This window comes from Triturus cristatus, chromosome 7 (genome assembly GCF_964204655.1).
Source record: "Triturus cristatus chromosome 7, aTriCri1.1, whole genome shotgun sequence".
Classification (NCBI taxonomy): Eukaryota; Metazoa; Chordata; class Amphibia; order Caudata; family Salamandridae; genus Triturus; species Triturus cristatus.
In genome coordinates this window covers 1,718,770,045-1,718,783,057 of record NC_140590.1, presented here as the reverse complement: position 1 = coordinate 1,718,783,057, position 13,013 = coordinate 1,718,770,045, and the positions used below count along the sequence as shown (strand labels likewise).

The 13,013-nt window shown below is 48.9% G+C and overlaps 1 protein-coding gene across 3 annotated transcripts in view; it reads right to left on the bottom strand.

Moving 5' to 3' along the window:
• LOC146812881 (glutathione S-transferase kappa 1-like) overlaps nucleotides 1–13,013 on the bottom strand; it is a 259,603-nt gene that overhangs the window by 139,977 nt on the left and 106,613 nt on the right. For 2 of the 3 annotated variants that reach the window (XM_085619951.1, XM_085619952.1), the window contains exon 4: nucleotides 12,646–12,746. In XM_085619951.1, the coding sequence (XP_085476077.1) occupies nucleotides 12,646–12,746 (101 nt within the window). Of the gene's footprint in view, nucleotides 1–12,645; nucleotides 12,747–13,013 lie in introns of those variants that run through there. The other variant, XM_085619950.1, reaches the window with a different exon arrangement.

The window sequence follows — 13,013 nt, the reverse complement described above, 5'->3', positions numbered from 1 at the left end:
TCCGCTAACTATAACATGTGTGAAACCTATGGTTTTTTCAGTGAATTTGCAAGGTTTTTTAAATGCTAATTCCTAACTATAACGTGTGTGAAACCTATGGTTTTTTCAGTGAATTTGTACGGTTTTTTAAATGCTAAGTTACTTTACGCCATTCGTGGCGTGCGCGCCCACTTAACGCAGTTCGTTCCGTGCACGGTAATATTTTAATTTTTCGTAATTTTTATAAGCCATGCACAAATGGCGCCCTTCGGGCACCATTTGCACACGGGGTGGAGAGAGTGTGGATACTTTTTTCTTTTATTATTTTTGTTTAAAATATTGTGGTTTTTATCAACCTTTAAATAAGCCCTGGACATTTGGTGGCCTTCGGCCACCAAAAGCACAGGGGGTGGGGAGAGTGTGGATAGTGTTTTTTTTATTTCCTTTTTTTACCGTACGCGTACGGTAAGCGTAATCGGCGAAATTAGCGAAAAAATAAAAATTGCTTTTTTGGCCGTGGGGGGTCTTTGGGTACTCCATTAACATGGCTATGTGTGTGGGAGCTGTCTAAACAGCCCCTTTACATGTTTATTGTTTTTATTTAATAACCTAGCTCTCAGTGCGAGAGAGAAAATGGCGGCCGCCGCTTCCTGGTTTCGGCTGTTTCGAATGTTTACTAAGATCTAAGAGCCAATCAGAATCGCGCTCGCGCACGCCACCGTACGCGTACGGTAAGCTTACGGTAAGCGTACCGTAAGCTGGCTCAGATATATATATTGATTTAAAGGCTATTTTCTCAGAATCTACTGAACAGATTTACACCAAACCTACAAAAGGCACTTCCTTGACCTGAGGACTACCTCTCTGCCAAATTTCTAGTAATTCTGTTCAGCCGTTCGGGCTGTAGCCCTGTCTAAAGGTCCTATGGAAAAATGCATGGGAAAAACGCGTTTTGGGACCCCCCTTTTATCTCAGCCCCCGCTTGACGAATCCCCCCGAGACTTTCAGGGTAGGAGCGGAGCGTAGCGCCCCACCTATTTTGAGAAATTCGCGAGGATTCGTCGACCGGCGCCAAAGTTATTCAAAATAGAATGTTGCGGATTTCCTATGGAAAAGGGGTCCTAACTATAACTACCTACTGGCGACCGCCAGTAGGTAATATATATATATATATATATATATATATATATATAGATATATAGATATATATAGAGAGAGAGAGAGAGAGAGAGGTGGCTTGCACACCCTGTCACCATAGAAGAGGTAAAGGACCCAATCCGTACCAGACAGAGTGGTAAGGGCCCTGGGAGTGATAAGCTCATACATGAATTTAATAAAGAATATGCCATGCTTATAGACCACACCTGCTTAACACGACAGGCTGAAAAATACAAAAAAGTGATGGATTGAATGTTAGAGTGCTTGAAGCGCAGCCCATATGCTAGCTTCATACGTTGGGGACACACAGAGGCCGATTTCCTGCATCTGCTGTGGGAATGTCTTCCAGTGGCAACATTTTGAACTCAAGTCTTTAGAGACTTCAATGGTATAACAGAGTTACAGGCTGAACCACCCATTTGCATAACTGCTGGGATATGTTCATGACTTTTTTTTAAATGGTCTGTAAATATATGGCCATAGCTTTAGCCATTAGTCAGAACAGAGGTATCCCACTTTACATTGCAAACTGAGCTTAATATATTGCAACGAGATAAATTGAGCTTTATGCCAACTCTGATATGCTTGCGTTTTCTGGCCAGCGGAGTTTTACAATTACACACATGGTCGCTCAGTCCAGCAGATGTGACCAATATGGCCGATACCATTTAAGCAGACAATATAGACACACAGGTGGGTGGCGGGTGGATTATATTTATCCCTAGGCAGTTGCATAGTAAAATATACCACCAATTTGACTGTGTTTTAATCCATATATTGATGTTATCAAATAGGCATTTTTGATTTTATTAGATCGGACAATGCCTTACTGGTCTACGTCAGCAATGATTAATAGAATTCATCCTGTCTCCTTTGTAATCATTTTCCTTCTGCTTTTAGTATCAACAATGTAAATAAAGTACATAAAAGTGAATTGTCCTGAAAGGCTCCAAGAAGCAATGTCTTTGTTAGATCCCTGTGTTGAAAGACAAACTCATGCAAAGAGTGACACTGAATTTGGTAAGATTAAACTAAGCTCCAATGTGGGTATATGCTGGTCAAAATGTGGGCTGATTACACCTACATTTCCAGTTAAACTTATTTCTATTTATTTCTGCAGATGGGCAGTGAAAGTAAGTAAATAAGTAATTTATTTTATTTGATTAATTAAAACCATTACAAAAATACACTTTAAAATTCATACTTTTTAAGAAAATAGAGGAAAGCGAAATAGAGGGAAGAAGTTGAGAAGGAAAAGGAGGTATTTTAAAAGTAGGTTTCTGGGGGAGGAGCTTAGCGCGTGATCAAGATGGCCGCGTGAGCCTAGAGCTCCCGAGACCCTCGCTCCCTCCGGCATCTATCCTGTCTATTATCCTGTACTTGATGCCCGGACTACTGGAGGGGAGCTGCTGCTGAGGCGGGAGCTGCTGTCCGGGTCGAAATCGCCCACCGGAGACCGAAGTTATACCGCCTGGAAGTTTGGGGCCTACTCCCCGCACGGTGCCCGGGACTTGCGTTGGCACAGTGCCCGTGCCCTAATTGAACAACAGCGGCCTGGTTGGGGAAGAGTCGGCGGAGGGGAGGGGAATTCACTTTCACTTTCGCTTTCGCCTTCCAGTCTCCAGGGCGCCCGGGACGGGGCGTGCGCGGCGCCAGCCACTGGTTGCATGCCCATTTACCCTGTACGGGCCAGGAGATTGTCTACACGGCAGATTGCGATGTCGACCAGATCGGACGCCGAAAAACAGAAGCCCAAGAACACCAGGCGGGGCACCTACACCCAGACTAATAACATGGACCGCTATGCCCATCAGAGGGGGTCCCCGGGCGGATCAGGCCCGACGTCGGAAGCCTCGAAGGACGCGGCATCCCCCTCCACAGAATTAACCCTGCAGGACATCATGGGGGCCATCGAAGGGATGAAGTCCTCGATTGGGCAGCAATTTGAGACCCTGGCACAAAAAGTAGATGCCATATCGATTGATGTCAATCTGGTTCGGGCCGACCTCGGCAAAACTAATGAGCGGGTTCAGTCCTTGGACCTCAAGACTGCCGGCCTCCTGGGCGATGTCTCCGGCCTCCAGCAGGAAGTCCGTACTCTCCGGGCAGCAAATGATCACTTCGCCCGCCGGTTGGAAGACTTCGAAGGCCGTGCAAGGCGCAACAACGTGCGCATCATTGGGGTCCCGGAAAATTCGGAGGAGCAGTCGGTGGACCTGTTCGTGGAGGACCTGGTGGTGAACCATCTGGCACCCAAAGGCCTTAGCAAGTTCTTTACCGTCGAACGGGCCCATAGAGTTCCTGGCGGGAGGCCCAAGGTGGGGGCCCCACCAAGGCCGATTGTCGCCCGGATCTTTAATTTCAGGGATCGAGATGCCATACTACAAGCATCGCGGGTGGCCGGCCCGCTGCCATTCCAGAACACTACTGTAAGCTTTTATCCGGACTTCACCCAGATGGTGCAAAAGCAGCGGCAAGGCTTCATGGCGGTCAAGAGAAGACTGCGTGAGATGGGACTAAAATATGCCATGCTCTTTCCGGCAAGGTTGCGGGTGGTGTTCGAAGAGCGAACTTTCTTTTTTGAGGCACCCGACATGGTCGGAGACTGGCTGGACACTCTGCCCCAAGGGCGGCCTGGCGTGGAACGCTCTGGTGGCGCAGATGGTGCTGGTGACGAACATTGAACCAGGACTTAAGTACCATGACTCCGATCCCTCCGGGAGGTTGATAGTCCGGGGGGTGGCGGGGGCAGTAGGGGAGCTTTTTCCTCCTCTGGGGTTCTTTCCGTAGACTAGTTCTATAAGGGGCGACAGGCACACTGCAAGTTGGGGGGCACTTTAGAGCTTACGCAGGGGTGCAGGGTGGGGGGTGGGTGGGGTTTGTTGTTGGGGTTGTTGTTGTTTTTGGTTCTGCAAGGCGTCAAGATGCAAGCACCTGTGGTTCGGGTCGGGTTCCACGCGGGTGGTGGTGGTCTCCTTACATGCTGGGATGGGGGGTAGGGGGCTCAAAATACTCAGTTGGAATGTGAATGGCCTGGGGGATCGTATTAAGCGTGGGATTGTCCTGCAATTTCTGAAGAGATGTGCCCCTGATATTGTCCTCTTGCAAGAGACGCACTTGATTGGCAACACGTGCCATGCACTCAATCGTAAAGGCTATAAATTTGTTGCGCATTCCGGGTTCACCTCGGGTTCCAGAGGGGCGGGAATACTAGTCAGGTCCTCTCTGCCATTTGAGGTTGACTCCACTACTGTAGACGATAGGGGGCGCTTCGCGGCAGTAGCGGGACGGTGGGAGGGCGGGACGCTGGTCCTGGTGTCGGTTTATGTCCCCCCTGCATTGCAGCCCTCTACCCTAGCGGACTTAGAGAGGACATTACTGGATCTCCCAGAGGGAGTGTTGGTGGTGGGTGGTGACTTTAATGCGGTCGGCTCAGGCCTGCTTGACAGGCACCCGCAGAGGATTTCGGGGGGGGCTCAGAAGTGGCTTCCTGATTTCATAGATACCCTAGGGCTGGTTGATTGTTGGAGAATGTTGCATCCCACACAACGGCAGTACACTTTCCACTCAGGTGCGCATGGCAGTCTCTCCAGAATTGATTATGTCCTTACTCTGGCTGCACACGCTTCCCGTGTCTCTGAGGCCAGGCACATGGCACGAGGTATTTCTGACCATTCTCCGGTGTGGATCTGTATGGATGTTGCCAGAGGAGTGGGTGGTAGGGTGGCCCCAATTAACCCGTGGCATCTTAGAGACCCTGTGACTCGTAGTGAGGTACTTAAGGCGATCGACCGTTATTTTCAAGAAAACCTCGGTTCGGTCACGTCGGCGGTGTCCTTGTGGGAAGCATTCAAAACCGTGATTAGGGGTGAGGCCCTCTCCTTGATTACAGCGGCCAAGCGTCGGAAAGACGCGGAGGTCGCCCAGCTTGAGGCGGAGATCGCAGACCTAGGGCTGGCCCTGGAGGGGGAGGTCACGGAGGAGGTGCTGCACAAATTGAGCCTTAAGCAATCGGAGTACAGGGCCCTCGCGACTGACGCAGCCAAGGCTCTGAGTACGGAACAGCGGGGCCGTCTGTACGACGTCGGGGACAAGGCCGGGAAATTGATCGCGTGGCTGGATAAGAAGGAGAGGGTCAATCGAGTGGTGCCGGACCTAGTGACGGAGGATGGCGTCACGGTCACGGAGCCGGATGGCATAGTCCAGTGCTTTGCGGATTACTTCCACACGGTCTATACATCCGTGTCGGACAGGCCAGTGGAGGACTCATGTGCACTCCTGCGCGATCTCGCCCTGCCTTGCCTCTCCGACGTGGACAGGGACGATCTTGATGGCGACATCACGGTCGATGAGATTGCGGGGGCGATCCGTTCTTTGCGTCCGGGCAAGGCCTCGGGTCCGAATGGTCTGCCCATTGAGCTCTACAAACTCCAGCCGGACAAGATCGCTCCGCATTTACGAGCCATGTTTGTGGAGGCGCGGGCGACGGGGTGCCTCCCGCTCGACCAGCGCCTGGCAACGATCGTGGTCATCCATAAAGATGGCAAGCCTAGAAACAGGTGCAGTTCATACAGGCCGATCTCGCTCCTTAATGCTGAGCCGAAGATCCTTGCTAAAATCCTTGCAAATCGGCTAGTCAGGGTGGTCGGTGACCTGATCCACCCCGACCAATCTGGATTCATCCCACATCGTAATACTGCGTTGAATCTTAGGCGCATTCATGGTGTGATCGCAAGGGTCGGGACGATGCGGGAACCGGCCGTGGTGGCTGCGCTCGACGCAACGATGGCATTCGACACGGTTGAGTGGGCATATTTGTGGGCCGCGCTCGCGAAGTTCGGCTTCGGGCCCGGATTTGTGGGCTGGGTGAGGCTCTTATACGAAGGACCTCTCGCCAAAGTTGCAGTTAACGGGAGAGCCTCCAGTCCCTTCGACTTGGGAAGGGGTACCAGGCAGGGTTGTCCCCTCTCGCCGCTGTTGTTCGCTCTCGCCCTTGAGCCGCTAGCGGCATGGATACGGTGGCACCCAGACGTGAGGGGGATTCGCTGGTCCCCCGACCACGAGGACCGCATTTCCCTCTATGCCGACGACATTCTGCTCTATCTTACCTCACCCCGGAAGTCCCTTATAGTTGTCTGCGACATCTTGACTTCCTTCGGGAGGAACTCGGGGCTCACCATCAACTGGGGTAAGTCATATCTGTACGCCCTGTGTGGAGACGCTCCGGTTCCCCCGCGGAATTGCCCGATTCAGATCGCCCGGGAGGGTTTTCTGTATCTTGGGATCTATATTTCGGCCGACCCCACGGTACGGTATGAGCGAAACCTGCTCCCTCCGTTGGCGCGCCTGCGGCGGGACGTGGCAGGCTGGAGGCGGCTGCCGCTTTCCCTCCTCGGTCGTGCGGCGCTATTTAAAATGATGTCGCTTCCCCGTTTTCTCTATGCCCTGCAGAACACCCAGGAGCTGGTTCCGGCCAGTTACTTTCGGGAGGTTGAGAGTCTACAGCGTTCGCTGCTGTGGGACGGCCGCCCGCGTATAGCGATAGCAAAATTAACTCTCCCTTGGTATGACGGGGGTATCGCGCTTCCCGACATCCGGAGATACTATTGGGCCTCCCAACTGAGCGCGATCAACCACGGAGTCTACGGTCCTGCGCTTAGCCCCGGCTTCGCTATGGACCGGTGGTTGCTGCGGGGTGGTGGCTACTATAGAGCACTTTATTCAAGGGCCCCGGCTGGGTCCCTCACGGGGCCGACCGGGGTGGCGGTGCACGTGTGGAAGGCAGTCACGAACTCCCTGGGGTGGAAGGATAGACTCACACTGGCCACTCCGCTGTTTGACTCGGACATGCTGGGGAAACTCTGGCATTCTAAGGGTTTCGACAAATGGGACCTGATTGGTATCTCCAGGGTGGGAGACATGCTGGCCAAGGGGCGGATTAAGTCGTTTAAAGAGCTGCAGACGGAATATGCGCTAGAGGGCACGGAATACTTCCGGTACGCGCAGGTGCGCCATGCGCTGCGGTCGGTCCTCGTTGGGGGGGAGAAGGTGCCTGAATCCTCTCCGCTGGAGGACCGGATCTTGGACGGCCATGTGCCGGAGAGCACAATCTCTCTCATTTACAAGAAGCTGGTGAACGTCCGTACCGATCTCCTCCTGGGGGTGCGGGACCAGTGGACTAGAGACGGTCTTGAGCTGGATGATGAGGACTGGCAGTACGCTGTCTCCTCCCCGAAAGAGGTTGCCATCCCCGCCAGGCTGCGGCTGGTCCAGCTTAAGATACTCCACAGAGTCTATGTCACTGGCCCCCGGTTGGTCCACATGGGTTTCTCCGAGGACGGGCTGTGTAAGAGGGGCTGCGGGATGGTGGGCACCTTTCTGCACATTATATGGGAGTGTGGTGTGATTGCGGAATTGTGGAAGCAGATTCACGTTGTGATGCAGGAGGTCACGGGTATTGTGTTGCACTCAGAGGCGCGGCGCTGTCTTTTGAACGTGTGGGGCCCTACAGACTACGATGCTGCGCAGACTCAATGGGTGACCCTTGGTAATATGGTGGCCAAGCGGGATATTGCACGATTGTGGGGATCCCCTAGCCCGCCCACCCTGGATGCATGGAAGGATAACATGGACTGGTGCATGTTTCGGGAGAAAACAGTGTATTGTGCACGGGGGAGGCCCAAGAAATGGCATAAGGTGTGGGGGGGTTGGAACCAGTATAGGGGGTACATCTGCCTGCCTCCTGCCACTGACCCACCAGAGGAGCACCTTTCCCCCTAGCCCCACTTCCGACTTGAGTTTTGCTGATGAAATCTGATAGAAAGTTTGTGCCTCTGCCTCTCCCTCCCCTCCACACTTGAGGGCTGATCTGATGTTGGATATGGGGCCGCCTCATCGGTGGGAACTGACGCGAACACATGATGTGTATTGCCTTGCTTGTTATGTTTTACTTTAAAAATTGAAACCTTCTTTCCTCTCCTGCTTGACAGCTACAGAAGGCTACACATGTTGATTGACGAGCTGCCGAACCTCCGGGTTGTCGGCTGAATAGCTGTGTATCTGAAATATCCGAATAAAGGTTTTAAAAAAAAAAAAAAAAAAAAAGTAGGTTTCTAATAGCCTTAAAAGTCTCAAAGTTTAGCAACGACTTGCTCAGTGTGTTTCATTATTTTTAGGGTGGGCAGCGCTGGAGCATATCCCGAAGAATTTCTTGCGGCTGGGCTTAAAGTTTGATTGTGTGAGTTAAAACTCATTTATGCAGTTGAAAGGTGCTGCTTAGCTTCTACTAGTGTTAGAAATTTCACTAGTTTCTCGTTTAGCTGCGGGTCCTTGGAGTTGAAGCATGCGATCACGGCCTGTCTCTGGGTACGAATCCCTCAAACATTAAAATGCGGTTTGAGTCAACATACCCTTTCCTCCTTTAAACTGGGGCAGGAGCAGATAAAATGTTCCATGTCCTAAATACCGTTGCCACATAGTCGACATGTGTTGGCAAGTTGCCCCCTCTGCCATGGTGGGAGGTGTGGAGTAGCTGGTAGCATTCCTAGCCTGTATTTTACAAATAGTTTCTTTTGTCTTCCTGGAGTACCCCATATTGAAATATGCCTGTATGCCAAGTGATTTATAGCCATTCAATGTCATCCAGGCAAAAGGCAGCTTTTGCCTTCCACAAGGGAGAGCTACTTTATTGCCTTTTTGACTACTTGATTGAAGACAGAGTGGGTGATTGAGTTTCCCATGGGTCAGATAGCCCGGTGGTGGCCAGGGAATCCTCCAATTATTGTCTGGCCGGGGAACTGGATGTATTACAAAGTTCTTGCCAAAGCTGGTGGTTCAATGTATTCAGGGGAGATTTCCTAATTTTGTGCCAGCACATAATGTAGGAGCCTTGCCAGGAGTTGACTAGTTAGTCCGAACTCTAACCGAATCTGCGATGATGAGGGTAAGTTGGAATGTTAACCATGACTCTATAGGCCCTGGCCATGGTGGTGTCCAGAATCTTTAAGTCCATGCCCCTCAGGTTTCGGTGCCATAGGCAATGGTGGGTAGAATTTTATCTTGTGCTACCCGGTGGAGGGGGTAAAGGATAGGGCCTGCGAGTTTTGTTTTTAACTGCCTTAATGTTGTTGCGATTGCCAAGTGACCGCCCTCGTCGATGATTCCCCCTAAATATTTGTAGGCGGAGGTGTTCGCAATTGGGCAGTGAACCATGCGTAATTGATGAAATGTGATGCATTTTTCTACTGCACATCTAGATAGACGTGTTTTCTGCAATTATTTCTCAAAATAAATCAGTCTGTTCAGTTTTGCCCATCAAAAAATAAATCTGCCCTGGATCTTTTAACACCAAATGGATTTGGCATTTTTTAAATGGCTAATGCTTCTTCAAATCTTTGCTTCTTTTCATTAATTCTGATAGTTTGGCATAAAGAACCGTTTCCTAACCTCTGATATCTCTCCTTCCTCTAACGATTGTGTTTTGTCAGTGTTAAGTATTTTAGTTTCTTTTGGAACTCAATCTTGACTGGATTTAGAGTCTAATGAATTATCATACGTCTTTCAAATTCAACTGTGCTTTAAAGTCAAGTCAGCTATTAAATTTTACTTTCCAGAATCGACCGTGCACCTTGATGTGGAATGCTGGTGAGAAAACAAAAACAACCTGACAAATTCTGTTCTTTAGTCAAACCATGGAAAAATATACAGGGGGGCGTATACAGTTTATTTGCAGATAAATGTGCCATGATATGATAAATTCACCTAACATTTGGTAGAAATGTTGCATGTTTAGTCAGATCCATCCCAAAAAAATTTCATATGCTAAAAACTTTGGTGCTGTTTAATGATTAGGCAATAGTCGGTTAGGCTCAGTACAGGATTCTTATGTTTCATGCAGATATGTCAATTTGGGGCTGGGAGACAGAGTTATGGTTTGGTCAAATTAGCAAAGTTCTGCCATATCTGTTAGTCCAATATCAGGTTTAATGTAAAAGGGGTACAGAATGGCCCATAGAAGGAAAAGAAGGACCACCTAGAAAACAGTTCATAATTATGATTCTCTCCCGCCGTCAAGAGACTTTTTGTCTGGAAGAAAGTAAAATGAGTTGAGACGTCACCCATTAAAACAAATTTGCCTTTTTTTGTCTGACGGATCGGGGAGCAAATATAATCAAGCTGAGGTGAACCAAGTAGGGCTCTCAGAATAACTCCATCCCGAGATTTTTATAGGTTTTGAAAACCAAGGGGTAAGAGCATCTCTGAGTCATCCATTTGACAGATTGTGTGATGCGGAAGAAATGTGGTTATCGGTTGGGGGGGAAAACCTTCGCAAGCAACAACCACAATCTTAGTCAGGGTGAAGCAACAACCACAATCATAGTCAGGATGAACCACAAAAGTGGCTAAATTAACCTGTACTCAACCCTCTGGTAGCTTGGCACAAACACAGTCAGGCACTGTGTAAATTATTTATGCAGAAAACAAACAGAAAAAGTTAAAACACAACACAAGAAACATCTCAAACTAATTTAGAAAACTAGAGAAACTTTTAACGAATAAAACAAGACCAAAATGACAACAATCCAATCAGTACAACCGAAGATACACAATAAAATATTTTTAAGATAAGTATATCGCCTAAAAACCACAAAGCGCCACTCGGCGTCATCTGGTTGTGCTAAACCAGGGGAAGTCACAAAGTTCAGACAGACCGTGATGGACCTCGGGCTTGATACAGGGACCAAGTTAGCCCCACTGAAAAATATCAGGATTTCTCCTTTCCTTGTAGAGGATGGCACTCTGATGCCAGCCAAGGGTCCGGATCCTGGGGAGGCACCTCTTGCTGATCAGGGACTCAATATAGCAGATGCCAGCAAGGCTCAGGGAGGTCCAGGGGCAGCAAGTCCGCTGGGCTGTTGCAGGGAGGCCGCTGGCCGTTGTGTTCCCTAGTTCAGAACAGGAGGTCAGACAACTGAATCAAGAAATAGGGCAGTCCTCAAACAGTAGGGCAATCCTTCCATTGTCATGTCCAGGACTGAACTGAAGAGTTGGTCTGAGGTTCCCATATTTATACCTGGTGCGAGCCTTTGAAGTGGGGGAACTTTAAGGCTACCCCCATCTGCTTCTGGAAAGTTCCTTTCCATCTTCCTCAGTCTAGGCTCACAGTAGTCTAATTCCTTTGAGTATGCTAGAGAGAGATTTGAAATCCAAGTGGGTCAGGGAACAGCTTTGACCCACCCATCCTGGCAGGATGGCCCAGCCTGCCAACCAGTCCCCCTATGACTCACCGCCCGAGAGGAATACAATAAGTTAAGGTAAGAAAATGCAAACTTTCTAAAAGTGGCATTTTCAGAATTCTGACAGAACAATCAGACTTTCGTAATAAAGAGGATTTTAAATTACAATTCTTTTGAGACCAAACATGACATTTTTACCTGTAATAAGGTAATCCAATGTTATCCTTAAAGTAGTAAAAAAACAAACGTAGGAGGTTTTTACCTCTAGAACCCTTAAAACTTAAAAACACATGTCCTACTTTTAAATCCAATGCATCCTTACATGTGGACTGTTCGGGCCTAATTTAGGGTGTGGCCTACTTTAAGGGTGACTCGTATGAATTAAAGAGGAAGGTTCAGGCCTGGCATAAGGGTTTTTTTTGCCAGGTTGAATGGGCAGTTTAAACCAGCACTGCATGCTGCAATGCTACGCCTGGGATATCTTGTACAGGGCTACTTTAGTAGTTGGCACAGTAAGTGCTGTAGGCCCACTAGTAGCATTTAATTTACATGCCCTGGGTACATGTTGTGCCACTTTATTAGGGACTTTTAAGTAAATGTGCCAGCAAATGTTACCATGTTTAACAGAGTGCGCACCAGCACTTAGCACTGGTTAGCAGTGATAAAGTGCACTGAGTCCTGATGCCAACAAAAACGAAATCCAGACAATAGGGGGGAGAAGACAAAAGGTTTGGGAGAAGACCACACCAAGGATGTCAGGTCTAACAGGATGCTTCTTAGAATGGGAGACTTTGCATTCCAGGCTAGGTTAACTGCTTAATCAAAGGACGTATGCAACTGAAAAGGGACGCTAACCCCGCCGTAAGTTTCTTTTTCTTTATGTTGTCAGTTCTTTGACAGGAGTAGTCATGAAGGGGTAGGGAATAGACCACAACTATGGAAGCACGATTAGCAATTATACACAGATAAGAGGTGGGAGTCTGGATACAATTGATACCAAAACTTCCTAACTTTGGAGTCATCTCTTATTTTAATTAGTTGCATCTAACTTACCAGGTTACACATAGTTGGTTACATTAAACTACATCTGGTGTGTGTTGGGCATCTTAAGCACAGCCTTCCAAGCATCAGAAGAGGGGGGAGGCTATGTGAGACGCTTGAAGACAGGCAAAGACACTTAGAAGAAAATAGCCACTATTTACAATTACCACAAGAGGAAGGGGTGTCTACAAGTGGGACTTTATTAGTGCAGATACTGAGTAAAGATACTGACTGTTGACCAGATCCTCTTCCAAAACTCCCGGGAGACAGGCTCCACGAAATCTGGCTGCTCCATTTCTACAGCTGTGACAAATCGCATTGCAGGGAGACTGCCTACAAGAGGAGATATTAAAACACCTCATTACAGACAAAGTGAAATCATAGGATGGACCAAGATCCAGTATGGGCTGCAAACATTCCATGTTGTCCCCTTCCCAGATGTTTTTATCACATTCCTGCCTGATAAGCCTCTAAGAGAAAGAAGCAGTCTCTGGCTGATGGCGACAGTGCTGTGCGTCAGTAAAGTCTTCTGACTTTCGCAGTTCGCTGGCCCCATACCGAGCACTCGCTGGTTTCTCTCTCTCTCTGGCTCACTTGATT